This window comes from Bos taurus, chromosome 27 (assembly GCF_002263795.3).
Source record: "Bos taurus isolate L1 Dominette 01449 registration number 42190680 breed Hereford chromosome 27, ARS-UCD2.0, whole genome shotgun sequence".
Taxonomy (NCBI): Eukaryota; Metazoa; Chordata; class Mammalia; order Artiodactyla; family Bovidae; genus Bos; species Bos taurus.
This window is the reverse complement of record NC_037354.1, coordinates 14,726,414-14,749,988: the sequence shown is the minus strand read 5'-3', so window position 1 is coordinate 14,749,988 and position 23,575 is coordinate 14,726,414. Positions and strand designations below refer to the sequence as shown.

General features: G+C 44.8%; 1 protein-coding gene across 8 annotated transcripts in view; it reads left to right on the top strand.

The window, feature by feature from the left end:
* The window catches only part of ENPP6 (ectonucleotide pyrophosphatase/phosphodiesterase 6), a 137,121-nt gene that overhangs the window by 91,398 nt on the left and 22,148 nt on the right, over positions 1-23,575 (top strand). For all 8 annotated transcript variants that reach the window (XM_059882326.1, XM_024986330.2, XM_005226006.5 and 5 more), the window contains 2 exons: positions 16,961-17,072; positions 21,879-22,020. In XM_059882326.1, coding sequence (XP_059738309.1) covers positions 16,961-17,072; positions 21,879-22,020 — 254 coding nt within the window. The remainder of the gene's footprint in view (positions 1-16,960; positions 17,073-21,878; positions 22,021-23,575) is intronic.

Below are 23,575 nucleotides of genomic sequence, written 5' to 3'. Positions count from 1 at the left end.
CTCCATAACACCAAGCAGTCAGGAAGAACTGGGGGCAAATGTTCATACAGCTGGGGATGGTGTTGAGTGTGGATATGGCCTCTATCCTGTGCAGGTGTTGAGACAAATAAGACACCTTATGTGGGGAAAGACACGTTTCCAACCGGCTTCTCCTCCCCTGCCTCCCAGAGGTGGGCTGGGTGGGGAGTTAACAGGTGGGTATGTGACCCAGCTCCAGTCCATTTTGTGCCTGCTCAGTCACTCAGTCGTGTCTGACTCTTTGTGACCCCATGGACTGTAGCCCACTAGGCTCCTCTGTCCATGAGGATTCTCCAGGCAAGAATACTGGAGTGGGTTGCCATGCCCTCCTCCAGGGGATCTTCCCAACCCAGGGATCAAACCCAGGCCTCCCACATTGCAGATAGATTCTTTACTGTCTGAGCCACCAAGGAAGCTTCCCAGTCCAGTTTGGGTTATTAAAATCAAGTTGATTTAGTCTGGATAAGTGAGGAGACACTTCCTGGCTACTGATCAGGACTTGCGGACTGTTCACAGCATCTTGCCCTGCCCCACCATGCTACGTCCCTGACAGCTTTCCCTTGGCCAAACTTAGATGAATCAACTTAGGCTGGGGGCAGTCTAGGAGCCCAGCATCAATCATGCTAATGTGTAAGTTCTTGGATTCTATCTATATGTGACTCCAAACATATGGATTAAAGGCTGGATTTTTTTTTCAAACATTCAAACACAGGGACCCAGATTTTCACTAAATTTTCCAGTAACGCTGCCAGTTTGGCATTGATCTTTAAGGTGGTTGCAATTTTAGGACCCAAAGAGGCTTTAGTCAGTAAGTAATTTTCAGTTACCTACACTTATAAATCAAGATCTCTTTAGGAAACTGATCAAAACTATGTTCTTTGTTTTTTGAGTTGTTGTTGTTGTTTTTTTTGCTAGAAAAACAAACACATACATACTATACTCACAATTCAGCGCTCATAAATACAAGAGAATGTAGTGATGAGAAATACCAGATGGTCTTTGACATGACAACATATATACATCTATAATATCTAGGAGATTTGGGTTTTTTTTCCCAATGTGAGAGAAACATGTCTTAAAAACTCATCAAAGTATCAATAACAGCCCCCCTAACCCTCTGATTCATGTTGTCTGCCAAGAGTACGCTTGGGTCAGAATTTTCTGAGAGTCTCTGGATGGCATCACTGACTCAACAGACACGAGTTGGAGCAAACTCAGGGAGACAGTGAAGGACAGGGAAGCCTGGTGTGCTGCAGTCCATGGGGTCACAAAGATTCGGACACGGCTTGGTGACTGAACAACAACTCTGGGTTGAGCGCACCTGGGATGCTTTGCTTTGTTTGTTGGTACCTGGGGTTCAGGTCTGTGCCACTGCTGCCGTGGTCTGTCTGCATCAGCAAGGAAAAGGTGACACATTAGCATTTCAAGTCAGCGGTTGTCTCAGAGACACGATTGATCTTTGAAAGCCTCCTTTCGAGGCTCAGCCAGTCCCGCAGCAGAGAGACTGGGGAGGGTGGTGTCGCTCTGGAGTGCTGCCTGCTTCGGACTGCTCCCCCAGCTCTCCTGAGCCTTCAGAGCTGTTCAGCCACAGCCAGGCTCCTCTCACAGGATGGTGTCTCAGCCAAGGTTTCTCAGCAACGTCCATTATAGTCATTGGAAAGCCCTAAAGAGAAACCCAGGGACGTACTCCCATTCTTCATGAATCATGGCAAATCTGCTTCTTCATAAAACATCTTACAAGGGTGTGACTCAGGGCCCGTAATAAGCTCTCAGGAGACAGCCGTGAGCAAAACCAGATACAGGCTCTCCCTGCCTCTGCCCCCCTCCCCCAGGGAATGTACCATCCATCCAGTCCAGGAGACAGATGATAATCTAATACTTGCCCGGATAAATGAAAAGTCCACTTCTTTAAAGTATAGTGACGAAAAGTCGATTGCCTTATGATCTCATCTAATAGGGGATCTGGTTTCACCCTAGAGGGCGATGTACGTTAACACCTGAGGGCATGGTGGGAGGGTAGTGGTAGAAGGAGCATCCGATCTGAGCAGATGACACGTGTTAAGGGATGAGAGGAGCTCGGAAGTTTCAAAAAACCAAGAGAGGAGGATCGACGGGGTGTGGGTGGGGTGGAAAGAAGCTGAGGTCAGGCCGGGCTCCTTGCATGGGCCAACTGAAAAATGTATTCTTATCCTGAGAGAAACTAGAAGTCACTGGAAGGTCTTAAGGAAGGAGGGGACAGTATAGTATGTGAATTTGATAAGAGAACTCTGGCAGGGCCTTGGAGCAGGGAACATAGGCATCCGGAGGGGGTGGACGAAGGGCGGCCAGCCTACCAGGAAGGTCTTGCACGGACCTAGGAGAGAGGTGAGAACAGAGTGGATGAGGGTAGCAGAGGTGGGGAGAAACGAGGGGCTTGGGGACACACTTAGGGGTTAAAATCACCAGGACCTGGTGACGCACTGGATCTGGGATGGAGGGGTTGAGCAGCGACCAGCCGGACACTTGGTTTCTGGCTTACAGATTGGTACAGAGGGAGGGTGAGTCTTTGCCTAACCTGGGAATTGAAAGAGGAGTGGTGTGGAGGCAGAGGAATGTCTGAGTTGACCCTGTCAAGTCACAGGCCCAGAGCTCAGAGAGGGGAGCTGGAGACACATGGAGGTGGTACAGGGAGGACCTCAGGTGATGAAGCTGTGGCGGGGAAGGTCAGCCAGGGGAGAGGTGACAAGCAGAGAGGAGAGGGTCCCAGGCCTGGAGGAAGCTGGCGCTCGAGGATCAGATGGGGCGAGTGAGGCTGCAGAGGAAGCAAAGGGGTTGCTCCAGAAGCAGGAGGAAAGACAGAAGAGCCATGAAAAGTACAACGAAGGAGAGTGACATCACCCTTTGAATGTATGTGATGAGCAGCCTGACGTCACCCCAGGGGCAGGGGAGGGCCCACTGGAGAGCAGGCCAGCTGAAATCTGTTGGCCCCACTTGCTGCAGAGATGAGAGGAAAGAAAAGGTTCCCGGAGAGAGTGGCCATCCCTAGGTTCCCTGCCAAGGGGCACGGTGGGGGTGGCAAAGACAGCATCTGGATTTATTATCTGCAGCATCACTGGCCAGCTCCAAACTCTGTAGCTGTTTAATTTCAGTGTAGTATCAAGAAGGGTTCATAATAATAACCCCACAGTATTGTTTAATTTCCCTCTATTGAAGGAGAGTCTGGGCTTGTATAGTGACAGTGATCATTGTACCTCATCTCATACTGGTTTTTGAAGGAAACAAAATGTACAAAGAATAAAATTTGTCATGATTTTTTTTCCACACTTTTCAATTAAACGGGGGGAAAAAAACACCTTTTTTGTTCTGGTTAGTGAATCCACTGACTCCTGCTGCTGCTGCTGCTGCTAAGTCACATCAGTCATGTCCAACTCTGTGCAACCCCAGAGATGGCAGCCCACCAGGCTCCCCCATCCCTGGGATTCTCCAGGCAAGAACACTGGACTGGGTTGCCATTTCCTCCTCCAATTCATGAAAGTGAAAAGTGAAAGTGAAGATGCTCAGTCGTGTCCAACTCTTAGCGACCCCATGGATCTCAGCCTACCAGGCTCCTCCGTCCATGGGATTTTCCAGGCAAGAGTACTAGAGTGGGGTGCCATTGCCTTCTCTGACTGACTCCTGCTAGGAGTTGGTATATTCTGATGACAAACAAGCACATCTCAGGTCTCAAGGCAGACAAGGAGTCTGCAGTCAGCCCCCACCGTGGATGATGCTGTGACTACAGCAGACGTGGTACTGGATGCGAATGTGGACAGGTTTCTAGGAGCATCTTAGGCATAAGAAAGGAACATGTGCTAAGGTTCAAAGAGGAGCAGGCCTGGGCACATTGTGTTCATGGAACTACAGAGAATAGGACAAGGTTGCAGCTGAGAGACTAAGGCAGGAGCCAAGAGCTCAGAAACTGGAAATGGCCAGATCTTAACATCCAGGGACTTAGGTTTTAGTAGGTAAAGCAACTTGAGTTCAAGGAACAAGGAGTATTAGTTAGATTAGTATCAGCCGAAGAAACAGATGAGCCCCAGAGTCTCAGAGATTTAGCCTAATGGAAGTTTGTTTATTTTTTTTGCCAATGCAGGAGATGCAAGAGATACAGGTTTGATCCCTTGGTGAGGAAGAGCCCCTGGAGAAGGAAATGGCAACCCACTCCAGAACTCTTGCCTGGGAATCCCATGAACAGAGGAGCCTGACAGGCTACAGTCCATGGGGTCACAAAGCACTGGACACAGTTGAACGACTGACCACACAGACAAAGTCTGAAATGGGTAATTGTGATCAGCAGCTGACACTCCAGATAAGGATACAGACGCTGCTGGAGACTGAAACGTGTCCCCCCAAGTTCCTTCCTTTACCATATGAGCCACCAGGGAAGCCTTCTCGGATCCAAATACCAGGAAACCACTGTTCAGGGAGGAGGCTCTGGTAGGGACACCCCGTGTGCAGCAGTCAAGACGCCTTCCCCCTCCGCCCCCGGGGGGAGCATGACATCATTGTGATCATGCAGTCATTTGCAAGATTTCCATGATCTTGAATCATGTGCCTGAGGCCCAAAGAAGCTGCTCGTGGCTGGTATGAGGGGGGCGCCGGGGGAGTCCCTCACGCCCCACCTAGGTCTGCTGGGGAGAAGTGTGATCCCTGACCCGGGACAGAGACTTTCCCATCGGACTCCCAGAGGCAGAGATTGCAACCCACTTTGGGCCTCACAATGCCTTGCTGAAGTTTCCTCACTGCCTTCCAAAAGCAGCTGCCCAGCCAGGGTTAGGCACATGCTGCCCCCGCCCTTGGGTTCCTATCAGTCACCTCTTATGCCCAGTGAGTCATTCTCAGTGGAGTTTCCACAATCCTCTCTATTGGATGGGTGCTTCTCATCTCAGCTCTCTGCCCTTGATCACGGGCCAGCCCTTATGGCACCTTGTGCCCAGGCCAGTCCCCCCAGCCCCAGGGTCCCCAGATCAGAAGAGTCCTCCCAGCCCTGTGGGCCAGGCAGACCCAGGAAAGGGTCTCTGAGATCAAAGGCCGAGCTTCCCCCAAGGACTTGTCCCCACAAGCTCCTGTGCCTCCGATGTGTCTCCCTGGAAAAGGTTACATGTGTCTAAGAGAGCTAATTGGCTTAGCTATTTTAATAAGCTCTCCAGAGACACGTATTCAGCGACCGTACACCTGCACAAAATGCAGCTCGCAGGGGTTATTGTTACAAGACCCATCAGAGTTGGCAAGCCGAGCGGCACTTAGAAGGTGAGACCTCTGTTCTAGGAAGTTTGGAGAGGCGTGATTTTCACGGGCTCAGCTTGGTGGTCCTTGGAGGGAGCTGCCAGGAAGCAAGCATTATTCAGGAAAACAGCGGAAAAGTATCAGAGCCAGGAAGTGGATTAGTAAACGGCAAGGAGACCTTGAGGCAGTCACCTCTTCCATCTGAGGCTGTTGCTTTCTCAGCTGTAAAATAGAAAGGGTTGACGTGAGGCTGCTGTGAAGGGCTGTTCCTTGTGTTCGGATGCTGCATCCTTGGGAGCATGGCTGACACTGTCACCATCACAGATTCCCATGTTTATTTTGACAGTATTTTGGCCCATGAGAGTCAAGTGTTGCTAGGATATATTAAAATAATTTTCCAGTGGATGGAAGTTAAGTGTTTTGAAGAAGAAAGCCTTAATTTTTTTTTCTTGTTTGCATAAAGGTGCATGGGATTAGTGGTTCTCTTGGGTTGTCTTTTAAGTTCCGTCTAACTCTTTATTTTCAGCTCAGGATATTTTTATTGGGTTGCTGAGGTGGGAAAACAGACTTCTGACAAAGATAAGATGAGGACCTAGACAATGAGCCCTAATTAAGGGCAGTTCCCTTCCAAGTTCCCTGGGAACCACGAAGAAACAAGATGCAGCAAAGCCAAGGCCTGCCAGACGCTTCCTGCCAAGTTCCCGGCTCGTCTTTGAAACTTCTAGAGCCAGGCCACTGCCCTTGTTTCCCCATAGACTCCTGTGCAGAGATTCAGGAATCCCTGCTTTCCTCAGGCACGGCTAGGGTGACCTAAAGGCCCTCAGTTGACCAGACTCACGCTCCTGGGGAGGCCATGAAAATGTTCTGGAAGCAGCCGCAGGGCGCCCAGGCCCACAGACTGAGCCCGTGGTGGATCCAGAGAGGGGCCCACAGACTCCTGACCAGAGAAACAGCTCATGGGATCCACGCAACACAGCCCCTCCGATGCACTGATTTCCATCAGATAAAGACTAAGGAAAATAAAACCAAGCCCCCACACAAATTCTCCCAGGAATAATGAGCCCTGCCCTCTCCGAAACTACCACTCACTAATTCCATGTTTCACTGCACTGTGGCTGTCTTTGCTGGCTGGCTGTTTACTTTGCCAGTTATTTATTCATTTTGGGCTTTCAGTAATAGAGGTCTAGTGACTGGTTTGCCTTTTGAGATTCCACCCGGGAGAGACCGTTCAGGACAGAGGGCACAGAAGGATTGCACTGGCCCCCGTTTCTGTGTACTTGGGGACTGGGCTCTCCCTTCCCGGATCCATGTGGAGGTATATAGGTTCTATCCAAATTAACTGTTCCCACAGGACTTGCATTCAGGGCATCTCTGCTGAGTTGAGACACAATCCTCTCACTCCATCATCTGGCTTTCTGCTTATCTGCAGAGACAGTGAGCAATAATGCTTGGTTTTCTCTGCAGTGAAGGTTTTCCCTCTCTCTGCTTGGCTGCTAGAGCTTCAGCTGGGGGACAAGCCTGAGAATAAATGACAGCCATCCATCACATCTTACCTCCAGCTCCCCATGACACTCTAAACCCTGCTGCTTTCTGAAGCTCCCCTAGAGTAGCAGTACTGCTGCCTGTTTTCCTGGTTCAGGGGTCTTCAAACTGTAAGGATTTCCAAGAGCACCATTAAAGGAATCTCTCTGAAGATCATCACCTTTCATATATAGTGCAAAGTCTGTTCTGATTAAAAATGTGTCCCTTTCCCACTTTATATAAGAAAGGGGTACCCCTTGGTGATCAAGAACCTTACTAAGGTGCATTGCCCTAGTATTTAAAAGCCTCCAGGCCCAAACAAAGGAACAGTTCAAAATATTGGAGTAGGTGTATAGAAAGGAATGCATGCAGTGAGTGATAAAACAACAAAACCTAAAAAAAAACCAAGTAATTTCCAATGCTGTCTTTTAAATTATTTAAGAAAAACTTAATTGAATTGTCAGCTGAAGCAGTATTTAAAAATTTATGATGATAGATCACTGTGTGAATGTTAGCATTCAAAGAAGCAGTTCAAAGAATTAAATGACAGACTATTTCTATTTCCATCTACTTATTTATGTAAACTACTTTCTTAGCACTTAGACTTAACAAATAGGAATAGAGTCAATTCTAAACTTGTCTGATTCTACAGATCCATCATATTCATCTGTGGGTATACAAACTGATTTTTAAAAGATCCCATTCCTTTCATTATGAGATGTGTTTCCAATGAAATTGTTAACTTTTTATTTTTAAAAATCATTTATTGAAATTTGGGATTCCACTTGGTACAATGGCAGGCAAAGATCCTTTGAAACAACTCTTCAGCAACAACTGAAAATGCTGCTGGGTTGTGTGTGTTGGGGGGGAAGTAATGCATCAGACACAGACCAAGATCTAGAGAACTGGGTGTATCTGACAATTGGCACCATATTTCTCCTCCATTCAAACACTGACCTCAAAAGTAGCCCCTGAGAGACTAGGACACTAACCTGAGATTTTAACAGGATCTCAGCGTGGGGGAAATGACAAAGATTGGGATTCACGGGTCATCATGGAGACGAGACATAGAAAACATCCTAGACTTTCAGTTGTGACAATAACAGACAATATGCTTGGAGTAAGAATGAACTAGAAGCAGACACAGAGAAGGCAATGGCACCCCACTCCAGTACTCTTGCCTGGAAAATCCCATGGACAGAGGAGCCTGGTGGGCTGCAGTCCATGGGGTCGCTAAGAGTTGGACACGACTGAGCGACTTCACTTTCACTTTTCACTTTCATGCATTGGAGAAGGAAATGGCAACCCACTCCAGTGTTCTTGCCTGGAGAATCCCAGGGACAGGGGAGCCTGTGGGCTGCCGTCTATGGGGTCACACAGAGTCGGACACAACTGAAGCAACTTAGCAGCAGCAGCAGCAGAAGCAGACAAGGGGTGACGACCTCTGGATGACTGAAGCCCTCATAAAGCCCAAGCTGAACTTCATGTCATCTTCAGTTCAGTTCAGTCTCTCAGTCTTGTCTGACTCTTTGCGACCCCATGGACTGAAACACACCAGGCCTCTCTGTCCATCACCAACTCCCACAGTTTACTCAAACTCATGTCCATTGAGTCAGTGATGCCATCCAACCGTCTCATCCTCTGTCATCCCTTTCTCCTCTCACCTTCAATCTTTCCCAACATCAGTGTCTTTTCAAATGAGTCAGCTCTTCGCATCAGGTGACCAAAGTATTGGAGTTTCAGCTTCAGCCTCAGTCCTTCCAGTGAACATTCAGGACTGATTTCCTTTAAGATGGACTGGTTGGATCTCCTTGCAGTCCAAGGGACTCTCAAGAGTCTTCTCCAACACCACAGTTCAAAAGCATCAGTTCTTCGGTGCTCAGCTTTCTTTATAGTCCAACTCTCACATCCATATATGACTACTGGAAAATCAAATCATCTTCATCTCTGACTAAATTCTCTCTGGGTTGGGACCTCCACAGTGGTTCCCTAGTATAGACTCAGCCCTCCCAGTGCAGGGGGCCTGGATTCCATCCCTGCTCAGGGGACTACATCCCACATGCCGCAGATGAAAGATCCCATGTGCTGCAAGTAAGACCCGGTGCAGACAAATAAATAAATAGTTTAAAAAGTAAATTCACTCTGGGTTAAGATGGTCTGCCTGTAGTCTACATGCCCATGATAAACAAAAGCATATGCTTTCCAGAAGAAGTTAATAACATACAGAGTGTCAAATGATAGCTACAATTTTCCATATACAATAGAGAGCATTCAGCTATTAAAAAAAAAAAAAACAGAATATGGGAAAACAAGGCCCAACTGAAAACACAGGGGAAATAAATAGACCAATCTTGACTGAAAAATCAAGAGAAACACAGTAGACAATAGACTCAAACCCACTGATCCAGATACCAGATGACCTAAAGAGAGGTGTGATAAAAGAACTAAGTGATGAAATGGAGACTTGTACTAGTAAACTAGAACCTTTTTTAAAAAAGTGAATTCTAGAGCTGAAGACAGTGCTCCAGCTTAAATAGGCAACAGGATGAAAAAAGGCAGGAAAGAATGTTCAAGACGTACGGGACATTGTGAAAAGGCCGCATGAGGAAGGGTTGGAGAGAGAGGATAAGACACAAGTGACATTTGAGAGATGATGTTTGAGAACTTTCCAAAATACGGAGTCACAGACTCAAGAAGTGCTGTGAAACCCAGGAGAGAACACCGTGGCTATGAGAACTGCTGACTCCTCAGACGATGAGAAAATCCTCACAGCAGCAGCATAAAATTGTGCAAAGAGGCATGGATAGGACTGACAGCCGACTTTACAAAAGAAACGTTGAATCCAGAAAGACAATGCAATGATACTCCCAAAGCGATGGAAGGAAAACATTCCTCTGTATTCAGTGAAAAATATCCTTCAGAAATGGAGGCAAAATAATGATTTTTTTTTCTAGAGACAGAGAACTGAGAGAACTTATTGCCAGCAGGTTTAGAGTAGAGGAAAGGCAAAACTCTTTAGGCAGAAGAAAAATGATCACGAATGGAAGTGCAGAGGTGGAGGAAGGAATGAAGAGCCACAGAAAGAGTAAGTGTGTAGAAAAAGATAAGTTAATAATAATAGCAATATTTTGTAATAATTTTTAGATTAAAAATTCATAAGGAATTAAAATACATGGCATGAGAAGCGTAGAAGGTGGGATAAATGTAAAATTCAGAGTTGAAGTGTTCAAATGTCTCTGCATTGCCTGGAAAGTTATGGGAGTACAAATTTATATTTCAATAAACCAATATTTCAATTAAAAAAAATCTTTAGGGCACGATGCCAGATAGAGGTTAATTAAAATATATAAATACATGGTAATAGAGGAGAGAAAATTGAACAATAATAATCGTACATACATAATCTGAAAGGAATTAAGAAAGGAGACAAAAGCTATCAAATGCATCATGAATTCAAGACATGTATTTGGGTGGCTGATTTAAACACAAAAATTTCCTTAAGTCCATTACATGTAGAAGTTGTTTTTTTTTTAACTAATATTTCATTAAATACTCCAATTACTCTGAAGGAGTCTATTTATATAAAGTTCAAAAGCAGGTAAAGCTAATCTACAGTGTTAGAATAGTGTTTACACTTGGAAGGGCAGTGACTAAAAGGGGGCGTGAGGAGTGCTCGTATGTGAAGGTCATGTTCTGTTTCCTGGGCTGGGTGCTGGCTACACAGCTGCATTTACTTTGTCAGAATTTGTTCAACAGTATATTTATCATTTATTCACTCTGTATGTGTTTTTGTTAAGCTTTAATAGAAATTTACATTAAAAACAACTATTATCAGACTGGATTAAAAAACAAAAACTAATATATGCTGCTTATAAAAGATGTACATTGGGACTTCCCTGATGGTTCAGCAGCTAAGACTCCAGGCTTCAACTGCAGGGGGAAGAGGTTCCACTTCTGGTCAGGGAACTAAGATCCCAGAGGCTGTGCAGTACGGCCAAAATGTAAAACAAAACAACTTACATTAAATGTAAGTATGCAGAAATGTTGAAAGTGATAGCATTTTTTAAAGACACAGCACACACTCACTCAACAAAGGAGAGCTGGTACAGCTATAACATTAGCTAGTGCAGACCTTAAGCTTAGACTGTTTTTAAATAAACAACAGTTGGTGTTGATATAAAAGTTCAATCTACCAAGAAGTTGTAATAATTCTAAATTTTAATGCTCCTAATTACACAATCTCAAAATAAATAAAGCAAACATTGATGAAACTAAAAGGAGAAATGAGTAAATTCACAATGGTGATAGATTTTTAAGACATGTTTCTCAGTAACTGATTAAAAAAAAAAGAAAAGAAAAAGGTTAGAAAGATACAGAAAATTTATACAACATAATTAACATATTTACCTAATTGATATTACTAGAACTCTGTACCCAGCTACTGCTAAATACCCATCACTCCCAAGTGTACATGGGACGATTGTCAAAAATGACCGTATGTTAGCCATAGGGCATTTCTCAACAAATTGGAACTGTATGAAATTATACAGAATGTGTTCTCTGACTACAGTGCAATTATGGTCGATAATAGAAAAATTTAAATCCACACATTTGTAAAATAACCAGAGACTTCTAAATAACTCATAGTTCAAAGAAGTAAGTATGGAAATTTGGAAAATATCTTAGACTGAGGAATAATAAAAATACTACATATAATGAAGAATTGATGCCTTTGAACTGTGGTGTTGGAGAAGACTCTTGAGAGTCCCTTGGACTGCAGGGAGATCCAACCAGTCCATTCTGAAGGAGATCAGCCCTGGGGTTTCTTTGGAAGGAATGATGCTAAAGCTGAAACTCCAGTACTTTGGGCCACCTCATGCGAACAGTTGACTTTCAGTTGACTTTTCCAGAGTGGAAAAGACTCTGATGCTGGGAGGGATTGGGGGCAGGAGGAGAAGGGGATGACAGAGGATGAGATGGCTGGATGGCATCACTGACTCGATGGACATGAGTCTGAGTGAACTCCGGGAGTTGGTGATGGACAGGGAGGCCTGGTGTGCTGTGATTCATGGGGTCGCAAAGAGTCAGACACGACTGAGTGACTGAACTGAACTGAACTGAACTGAACATATAATGAAGTAGAATACAACTAACATATAATGAAGTAGAATACAACTAAAGTCATTCTTAAATGGAAATTAATAGTTACACATCCAAGTGATGACAAGGGTAGAGAAACACAGGCTCATATAATGCTGGGAGGAGCAAATTAATTTGACAGCTTTGAAAAACTCTTCGGAAGTATCTGATAATAAAGGTGAGCATACGCATATCCCAAATTTAGCAAATCTATTCCTATGCAGATTACAACAGAAATGCATACCTAAGTGCATCCAAGAATGTGTACAAGAATGTTTATATCAGCATTACTCATAATTTTTAAAAAGTGGATATTCATACTAGAACTTTTGTGTCCTAATGTGTCTTTTGGAAGGAAGTTGGAAGTTACAACTAAAAAATGTCTTTGGTTTCTTATTACAAAAATAACAGGTATTTATTTTAGGAAAGTTTGTTCAATTCAATAAGCAATAATAGAAATTTAAAAGTCAACTATGATCCTTTTGTATCAGTTAGAAACTACTTAGTGCAAATTTTAGAAAACCTAGCCAACAGTGTACAATGGCTAAACACATAGGAATTTCTTTGTATCACATAAGTAGTATGTACTTTATGTGGTTCAGCAGCTTAACATGTCCTTTGAAAAACCTAGGCTCTTTCTATCCTTCTGCTCCATATTGGCATATTAACTTTTTATCTTCATGCTTGTTGACTCATGGTTTCAAAATGGCTGCCCCCAGTCCAGAGATCATATCCTTACAACCTACATTCCTAACTGCAAAAGGGGGAAAGAGATAGTGCTGGCACCTCATGTTTATTATTTATGTGGAAGCAAAGCTTCCCACTCGAAGCATCTCAGCAGATATCAATGCCAGTGGTGGGTCACGTGTCCATTCCTAGTCATAAGTGAGCCTGGGCACTTGAGAAAGTTTTCTTCTTTTTATACTAAGGGATGGAAAGGAACTTCGGAATGACTTCAGTTTAGCCCAGAATAAGTCTACCAAATCAGCCACTGAAATTTTACCCTTTCTTATATTTTGTTATATTCACTTCCACTCTTTCTTAGACAAAATCATCTTTTAAATATTTACAAAAATGAGATAATTCCTTTACCAACTATTCACTAGCCTTTTTTTCACATAAAATAGTATGCCAGTGAATACAAATGACATACTTTTAATTCCTGTATGGCATTTCATTATTTGGATGTGCCATAATTGAAACATACCTCTATTACCAAATGTTTAAATTGCTTCTTAATTTTATATTCTAAATAATATTATATTAAAGATGCTTGTATATGCAACTCTATTATCTTAGAATATGTTTTCTGAAGTGGCTTGCAAGGCAAAGCATGTATACAATCAAAATGGCAAAGGTATTACCTAACATTGCCACTATAGAGGAGCGCGATCCAGAAATTCACTCCTAGGCGCGTGCCCTCATAGTGGTGTTTTTCAAACACTGGTCTTGATTCATAAGGACAGTGATATTCAATATGGATCACAAACCAGTGTTTTAAAAAACCCACGTAAAACAGCCTAGAACAGGGATGTCAGCAGGCACTGTACATAGTTTGGTGCAACATCTGTTTCTTCTGTGAGTGTGTGTGTTCTGTGTCATGAAGCAAAATGAGTATTTTGCCACGGGTGACAAAAAGTTTTTTAAAATGCTCCCATAGAGGAATGCTCGTGCCTGCCTCCTGATTCCAGCACTCCTTCTTTTATCTCTGCTTCTTGTTAATTGCCTTGATAAGCAGTTCTGTAACAGTAACAAATTACAGTGGTGACGGCAATGTTCCTATTTGCTTCTGACCTAAATGAAAATGTGTCCCATGAAGTTTTGAAATGTAGAATTTTCACCATTGTTAATAACTAGCCTGTCAGTGAAGTTTCCATTTCCTCTTTACATCAAGTTTCACAGAGGTTTTCTTTTTTATTTATAATGAGTTGGATTTATTTTTAGTTAACTGTTATGATTAATTTCTAGTTTTATTACCTGTGGTCAGAGATAATACGCATTGTGCTATAAAGGTTCTACTTCTGGGAAGTTATTGAGATTTTCTCTGTGGATGAGAATATGGTCAGCTTTTCCAACTGTTGTATTTTTAGAATACTTCCATTCTTATAAGAATTCTATAGTAATAAGATTCAATAATAATAAGATAAATTTTCAATGTCTATTGACTACAACTTGGGCTTCCCAGGTGGCTCAGATGGTAAAGAATTCGCCTGCAATGCAGGAGACCCTGGTTTGGTCCCTGGGTTGGGAAGATCCCCTGGAGGAGGGCATGGAAACCCACTCTAGTATTCTTGCCTGGAGAATTCCATGGGCAGAGGAGCCTGGTGGGCTACAGTGCATAGGGTCGCAAAGAGCTGGACACGACTGAGGTGACTGAGCTCGCACACACATTGAATACAACTTATTGATACTAACATTCAAAGCCTCTGTATCTTTATCTTATATATTTCTTTATTCTTTATATCTTGAGCTGTCATTAAAGTCTCCCACCAAGACTGTAATTTTGCACTTTATATTTCCAAGCCTTCTGTGTGTTGTGTTGTGTATATTTATTGTATGTAAATACTAACTCACATTCTAAATGATTAATGTGGATTTGTAGCTGTTTCAGGCTTATGAGACCATAATCAACTTTAATACTATTGATAGACCTGATATTTTGGTTTACTTTTGGTGGGTTTCTTTGGTCTACTCTTTTATATCTAACATTTCTGTGTCCTTTTACTTAAACTATAAATTAAAAAAAATAGTTTATAGTTACTTCATGTTGACATTCTTGCAAGAATAGAGTGTAACCCATTCACATTTATTTTGAAACAAGTATATTTGATTTTCTCTTTAATTATGCTTTCAGTATTAGTGCTTCTTGGATATTTCCTTTCTAAAAAAACTTCTCATGTACTTTGATTTTTACGCATCTTTTTTTTCCTTTAGTGACTTGGAAGTTATGCATACAACTTTTTTCTGTATATTCCAATCATTTAAGTGTCTAGAATAAAAGCTATATATTAATGATTCCTTCCTGCTAACAAAAGTAAAAATGCTTTTCCTTTAATTTTTGTTGAAATAACTTGGAACTTTGGATACAGGTTATTAAACATTTTTAAAATATGCATCTTATTTTTCAAAAAAAATTTTTCACATAACTACATTAATACTTATTACTAATACTTAACTGTTTTTTGAGACTTCATCATTTGCTGTTGTTTTATTTTAAAACCCTATCTTATTCATTCTTAGATTCTTTTATTTTGACTTATTTCTCAATAAACTTGAGTAAATCTTAATAGTATTGCAATATCTTTGTCTTTAGTTTCCATAATTTCTGTCCATGCATGTCTGAATTCATCAGGTACTATTTTAAAAGAATACCTGAAGTTTCAGAGTCAGGTAACCCTAGATTCTAATGCTAGCTCCTCCTCACACTTGCGCTGTGGCAGTGGGACAATCTCGCTACCTTTCTGACTCAGTTTCTCCTGATAAAATGGAGGCACGATCCAGTATTATATAGGATTCATAAGGATTATACCAAGTTTACATGGGACTCATTTTCTCTGGGCTACAAGAAAGACCGTCTGGCCTCCAGACCCCTCCTTGCCTGGGAATGTTGCCCTTCTTGCTGGTCTCCACACACCTTATTGTTTCTCCCTTTGAACTCTTGTTTCCACTGCTCTCATCTCTTGGGCATCTCTTTCTTTCCACCTCCATCCCCCAACACAGCAGCCAGACACAGTCTATGAGACTGAGTCCAAATGGGGATTCGAGGAAAGCTTCCAGAAGGAAACAATATCTGAATTACATGTGCCTGTGTCTGAGTTCCCTTACCACCCAGAATTCAGGCATCTCACTTTAGACTTCAAGTCTGACACTGTTTTCACGAGGTCCTCTCCCACTAGGCTAGATTCTAGAACAAAACTGGATAGAGATGCTATGTCTGAACATAGTGACCTAGTTGGTGCCCAAGAAATAGACTCAACTATTTTAAACTGAGGCTGGCTCATTCCTCTCCTGCTCCATTTTCTGATGATAAGGTTTGGTGGCTCTTTCTTAGGGCAACCATTTCAACTTGTTCAGGGCCTGTGACGAAAAAACTGAGACCACAGCAGCTCCTAACATCTAAATGCCTTTCATTCTTTTACTTCATTTTGGAAGAGGCAAGAGTTTAGCTTAGAATCCTTGCGTGAAGTCAGTGATTTTTAGGCATTTCCATCAGTACAGTACTTCTGAGTCCAGTCAGACTATTGTTCCCAAGCTAGTCAGATACTACCTTATACTTGATACTGGGCTTCCCTTATGGCTCAGCTGGTAAAGAATCTGCCTACAGTGTGAGAGACCTGGGTTTGATCTCTGGGTTGGAAAGATCCTCTGGAGAAGGGAAAGGCTTCCCACTCCAATATTCTGGACTGGAGAATTCCATGGACTGGATAGTCCACGGGGTTGCAAAGAGTCAGACATGACTGAGCGACTTTCGCTTTCACTTTCTCTACTTGATTCTAGAACAGGCAAAGATACACTAGAAGAATTAGTAGTTGTAAAAATTCTATAGGAAAAAAAGTTGAGACATTTTGTGTTTTAATTAATTTTTGTCATTGTTTCAAACTGAGAAAGATAACCATTAACCAATTTTGCCAGTTCTTGTCAGAAGATACCAGTGTTGTACTGTCATCCATCATTCACTCACTCAGTTGTGTTCGACACTTTGCGATCCCATGGACTGCAGCATGCAGTCCTTCACTATGTCCCAGAGTTTGCTCAAACTCCATTGACTCAATGTCCATTGAGTCTGTGATTCCATCTGACCATCTCACCCTCAGTCACCCTCTTCTCCTCCTACGTAAGTGTTGTATAGAAATGACATTTAAGACCCACTTAAACAAAATTAGAGCTAAATACACCACCTATCACTAATACATTTTTATTTAACAAAAAGGAACAAAAATTTTTGTTTCGACTAATGTTATTTGCTTCCTAAAATTGTCCTATGACCCTATCTTGATTACTGAAGAAGGTAACCATTTACCATCTTTCTCCTCCTTAGGCTGTGAAGTTGAGATTCTTGGTGTCAGACCTACTTACTGCCTCGAGTATAAATCTGTCCCAACGGATATCAATTTTGTCAATGCAGTCAGCGGCGCTCTTGACGTCTTCAAGTGAGTGTCCCAAATTCTTAGCCATGCCAGTGTTCTTCCTTGTTTCCAGGACCAATAAAGAATGCTTTAATGGATTAAGAACCCTTTGGGACAGGTGGCACAATGTTTCAGAGAGGTGGTGAGCCTTTCATGTGGTGATTGCTACCTGCTAACATGAGAAATTTTAGGTAGGAGCGGTCTTTGGAAACGCTGAATTGAGGGCAAGGAAGTCTCTAGGTATTTGGGACTTTCTTCTTTATGTTGATGGATAGTAGAGAAGCCATGTGAATGTCAGCGTTTCTCTAATCATGATATAGTGAATGCTTGGCTATCAGAAGACGTTGATAAGTTTTTGGCCAAAAAAAAAAAAAAAAAGGGAAGATCTGTGTTGGAAAAAGTTTGGAGAAATTGCCTACTCTGCCATCTTCTTGGAAACGTACAAAGCCTATTGGCACATTAGAACATAAAAGCTTTTTTCTTCTTCCCCATGGAACTATCATCACACCTAGTTTGAAAGAACGCAGGTCAGTAGAGCTCTCCTGAATAGCAGACGAGAGTCAGGGAAACTGACTTAACTTCTAAGTCTTGAATTTTTTCACAGTCAACAATTTCAACTATCCCTTTAAACTGCCTCCATTTCTCTCTGCCTAATTTCCTTCTTTCCAATCCACTTCAGTAAGGAAAGTGGATGTGACATCCTGAACTTTTTTACATTGCAAAGAGATCTGGACAGAATCCTAAGGTGATGGGAGATCTGGGTGTCCCTGAAACCCCAGGGCTGGGGGCCCCACATAGCTTTCAGGTAACTGGGCTCATGGCCACATGTCCTTCTGGCATGGTTCCTGGGCTGGAGGCTATAAAGGGCCAGAAACAGATCTGTAGGCGTTCCCATCTGTCGCTCCTCACCCGGCCCCTCCGTTACAAATGAGCTGACCTGTGATGGAGACCAGACCCATGTGGAAAACAGCTGGCCACCAAGAGTTTGTCAGCTAAGCTCCAAACAGGCAAGCGCACTCAGCCCTTGAAGACTCCGGTCCCTCATGAATCAACGTGCTCCCACATAGACGTCTTTCACAAAAGGCATGCATGTAAATCCCCAAATCGCAAGCATCACAGCTCCAGTGTTCCTGGCATCTGGGGTTGACAGCTTCCCGACACAAAGCCATCAGGTAAACCTGTGAGACTTACTAGCTTTCTGACCACATGGAGATTTATGAATATGCCAAATAGCCTTAAAGAAGCCAGCCCAGTGGCTGCTGTATTAAGGTGCAGTGTCTAAAATGTAGTGACCTGAAAGCATTTCCTTGAACTTCAGGGCAACCAGTCAACCCTGTGAAATTCTTCCCACGTCCAAGCCCCACCCTGGGGGTGCGCACAGAAAACAGGAGGTACTGTGTGGACCAGCACGTCTGGGATGCTCCAGGCTCAAGTACACAAGGCAGCTAAATGCGGAGGCATGTCTGAGGGCATGATTTTGTGGAAAGTTCCATTATGCGCAAACATGGTGAAGGAAATGCCATCAGCCCCTCAGTGTAATGAACACGGGCCTCAAAAAAGTTTAGGGATTGGTATGAAAATGCCATTCCTGAGTAAGAGCTTTTCCCCACTGCCTACATTATGGGGACCCTCAGGGACATTTTGTTCTCTGCTGTCTGTAAATGCAGGGGGATTTGTTATTAGGCATCCACATGTTAGCAAGGATGAATGATGATAATATTATTTGTGAGAAACAACCAAATAATAACTGAACCCAGTCCCCACCATGGAGGACGGGCTGATGCTGAAGCTGAAACTCCAATGCTTTGGCCACTTGATGTAAACAGCCGACTCATTGGAAAAGACCCTGATACTAAAAAAATTGAGGGCAGGAGGGGAAGGGGGAGAGAGAGGATGGGAGGGTTGGACAGCATCACCAACTCAATGGACATGAGTTTGGGCAAGCTCTGGGAGATAGTGAAGGACAGGGAAGCCTCGTGTGCTGCTGACCATGGGGTCACAGAGTCGGACATGACTTAGCAACTGAACAACGTCGTGGAGGAGAGAGGACATGGTATTTGTTAAAGAAGGACCAGTCTGTTTTGTTCTAAAAAGAGATAATCACGCTTGACTGGCAATTTCCCTTACCTTGAAAGCCGTGTCTCCTCCAAACCATGAACGAAGTACACCTCGAGGTATGAGAACGTCACAGTATCATTAAAGGTTGTGCCCTCTTGATGAGTATGACCATGGAGAAGGAAGATGCAGGGCTGAACCTGCTCTGGACTCCATCCCTGTGCAGTGAATGGCATTGGTGTGGACATTCAAAAGCCTGGGCTTGTGGTGTCCTGACCCTGGACGTGAAAGGTTCACAATTTCCAATCCTAGCCATGACTCCCCCTGGAGAATAGATAGGCTACCCTCTTCAGTATTCTTGGGTTTTCCTGGTGGCTCAGACTGTAAAGAATCCATCTGCAGTGCGGGAGACCTGGGTTCGATCCCTGGGTTGGGAAGATGCCCTGGAGGAGGGTGTGGCAACCCACTCCAGTATTGTTGCCTGGAGAATCCCATGGACAGAGGAGCCGGGTGGGCTACAGGCCACGGGGTCACAGAGAGTCAGACACGACTGAGGGACTAAGCACACACAGCACAGCAGCCGCGACTCGGATCTGTGAGGCCTTGAGCAACTCCTTGCATCCTTTTTGGCCTATTTCCTCACCTGCAAAATCTGCCAAAGCTTTTCTCTGGGGACGCTCTTCACCACAGACCCACAGCCTGGAGGCGTATCCAACAGAGCTCACGCCAGGAAATGAGAGCGACTAGGTCTCGCCGCTGCCTTCGCTGTGCCTCAACACCCGGCTTTCTTGGGGTTGGCGGGACCCAATAGCCAAATGAGAACCATTTCCACAAGTCCGTTGGGCTACGCAGAATGTTTCCCCATTGGTGCACGGCCTGCTGAATCCTTTCAGGGTGTTGGGTCAGGATGTCGAGTCAGCCCCACCGGGGTCTCAGTGTTGGCTCTGCTTCTCATGAGCTGAGTGATATGGACAACCATCTTGAGCTCTCTGTTTTTGGTATTTGTGCCCGATAGGGTTTCTGTCAGGATGAATTCTGATAATGCATAAAAAGCCCTCAACATAGTGCCTGACCCAGAATAGCTATCATTTATTGAGCACTTGGGGCTTCCCTCCTCTGTGCCTCAGCTGTAAAAAATCCACCTGCAATGCAGGAGATGCAGGTTCGATCCCTGGGTTGGGAAGATCCCCTGGAGGAGGACACAGCAACCCACTCCAGTATTCTTGCCTGGAGAATCCCATGGGCAGAGGAGCCTGGTGGGCTATACAGTCCATGGGGTCACAAAGAATCGGACACAACTGAAGCGATCTAGCACGCACACACATTGAGCACTTACTATTATTATACCTTCGACTGACAGTTACAGAGCTCCTACTGTATGAAAGATCCTAGGCTGAGCTGAGATACATGGAGAGTGAATGCACCCCAGGGCGAAAGAACCCCGGAGTTTAGAGGGGAGAAGGATACATAAATGGGCGATTAGAGCACAGTGTGAAGAATCACAACCTGGAGATGAACCAGGAATGCTGCAGGAGTGCCCGGAAGGACTACCCAGCTGAGCCTGGGCGTCCGGACATGCCCTGAGACCTGAAGGACGGGCGAGGGTGTTCGTTCGTGCAACCACGCTCTTGAACTACTCTGGGGTTCTTTTTCCTCTGCTGTAGATCGCAAGGCCCAAGGCACTGCAGGCGTTCAGGACACACATCCTCTCATTCTAAGGGTCAGGGAGACCACACCCAGAGAGAACTTGCTGCCTCCCTTGTGTATTTAGATAGAGTTTTTCGAGATGAATAAGGCAGTCTGCCAAGAGTATTTGTTATTAATCTTTGTAAAGCCCAAGCAAAGGAGTTAGCCTTCATTCCTTTTCCGTTGCTTCCTCTTCTGTCGGTTGCCCGTACTGCTACACTCGTCATCACCAGCATCCTCACCAATGTAGCTCTGTTCCCCTGCTTTGGGAGGGGTTGGGGGCGGGGCAGTCATAGTGGGAAGCCCCCAGCTATGCAGGGCAGGGCGGGCACTTGGCCCCGTGTTTTCTCTCCTCCCTGACTCCCTCAGCCTCGTAGTCCAGTTCATCTCTCTAGTTCCCACTCGGTCTCAGCCCCACGTGGAGGCTTACATAGCTGGGTTTTTACCACCAGTACTCTGGCCCAGAGCGGGCGTTTAGCCAGAACCGAGTCTTTCTGGGAGGCAGGAAGTGTGGTCAGTGCTAGAATTCACTCTGTGTCCACCCTGGAGCTGAGCCTTCCTGGGTGCCCAGGGAACAAGCGTGCTGGGAGTGTCTGTTGATGTCAAGCCTTGAACACAAACCTGTCTGCCTCCTGCAAGGTGGCCTGGTAAAGCTTGCTCTTATCCTTGCCGGTCAGTCGCACCTCCAGCTCAGTGTTTTCTTTACAGGCTTCCTCGAAGGCCAGCAGTAATGGGACAGCCGTTACTTGAATGATCGCTTCTCTTTTCTCTAATCTTCCGAAGCCACCGGGCAGGAAGGGGGGCTTTCAGAACCGTCCCCTGCCTGTGGCCGCCTCTTCCGACTCCTGGGTCCTGATGAGCTGAGAGCGGAGGTGACGCGGAAGCACATTCTGTGGCTTTCGTCGCCATGGTGCTCAGGACTGGCAGGTCTAGATGCGCTCTTCCTGTCTCTCCCTTGGAGAACCCGCTTGCTTGTTTTAGGGTGTCAGCTGTGCCGGGCCTACAGGCCCGCCCCCACCGGGGCCGCAGGTCCGGAGGGGAGAAGGCTGGGGGACTTCTCTCAGCTGCACCTCTCTCCCTGCCCCCCAGAAGCGGCCAGGCGGACCTGGCGGCCATCTACTACGAGCGCGTCGACGTGGAAGGCCACCATTATGGGCCGTCGTCACCACAGAGGAAAGATGCCGTGAAGGCCGTGGACACCGTGATGGCGTACATGACCAAGTGGATCCAGGTGACCGGAAACCCCGCCCACTGGGCTAACCTCCCCCGTGTCCCTCTCCCTTGTCTCCTGGACTGTCCCAGCCCTTGGCATCGCCCTTCTTACTCTGAGAGCTGACTGGGCCAGCTTGAGGGTCTGGGGGTGGAGGGGTAGGTTCACTTTTTCTTCATACAGTGAAAGTCGCTCAGTCGTGTCCAACTCTTTGCGACCCCATGGACTATACCATCCCTGGAACTCTCCAGGCCAGAATACTGGAGTGGGCAGCCTTTCCCTTCTCCAGGAGATCTTCCCAACCCTAGGGATCAAACCCAGGTCTCCCGCATTGCAGGCGGATTGCAGCTTCCCCCAGGGAAGCTTTTCTTCATGTAGCGTCTCCCAAGCCACCACAAGATCCCCTGTGAGCAGCCAGGCCAGTGGTGCTGAAGTGACCTGATCTGCATGGCCGCCTGGCTCAGCGGGTGAAACGGGCGATGCTTTACCCCAAGCCTATCAGTCTGGTCACCAGGTCGCCATGGGCATCAAAACCAGGCCTGGGTTTTCTCCCTGAATGACTTTAAGCAAAGTATTATTTCCTAATTTTATTTTTTTATGGCAGTATAGTTGATTTGAAATGTGCTAATGTCAGGTGTACAGCAAAGCAATTCAGTTACACACACACACACACACATATATATATGGTTCTTTTTCATTATAGGCTATTACAATGTATTGAATATAGTCCCTTGTATTTTTACAGTATTCCCAGGTGGCGGCCCAGTGGTAAAGAATACACCTGCCAAACAGGAGCTTCAGGAGATGCGGGTTTGATCCCTGAGTTAGGAAGATCCCCTGGAGGAGGGCATGGCAACCCACTCCAGTATTCTTGCCTGGAGAATCCCATGGACAGAGGAGCCTGGCAGGCCACAGTCCATGGGTTTGCAAAGAGTTGGACACGACTTAGTAACTAAACCACCACCACCACCTTATGTTCATTTTATATACAGTAGTGTATATGTTAATCCCAACCTCCTAATTTATCCTTCTCCTTTCACTTTCCCCTTTGGTAGCCATAAGTTTGATTTCTATGCCCATGAGTCTAATTCTGTTTTGTAAATAATTTCATTTGAAGCATTTTTTTTTAGATTCCACCTAAAAATGATATATGATATTTGAATTTCTCTGTCTGACTTAAAGCATTAATTTTTAAAATTTTCCTGGGCTTAATTTTTCAAACGTGTGTAAAATGGGCAAGTGATAGTCGTCATATTTCCCACATGAGTATGTTGCAAGCCCCAAAGAGGACGAAAACCGACTGGCTACCTTAAAAACCTGGAGCCCGTACGTATCATGTTCAGCATGGGCTCCCGGGCTCCCCTCCCCAAAGTGCTTCTGCTATGATTTTGAGCCGTGTTGCATCAAGGCAGACAAGTAGGTGATTAAATTCAGAACTGAGGACGAACTCTTTCTCCTATAGTCCGTAAGTAAGGACTTCGGGAAGGTCAGGTACACACTGTTATATTTAAAGCAGATAACCAACAAAAACCTGCTGTATAGCACAGGGAACTCTGCTCAGTGTTATGTGGCAGCC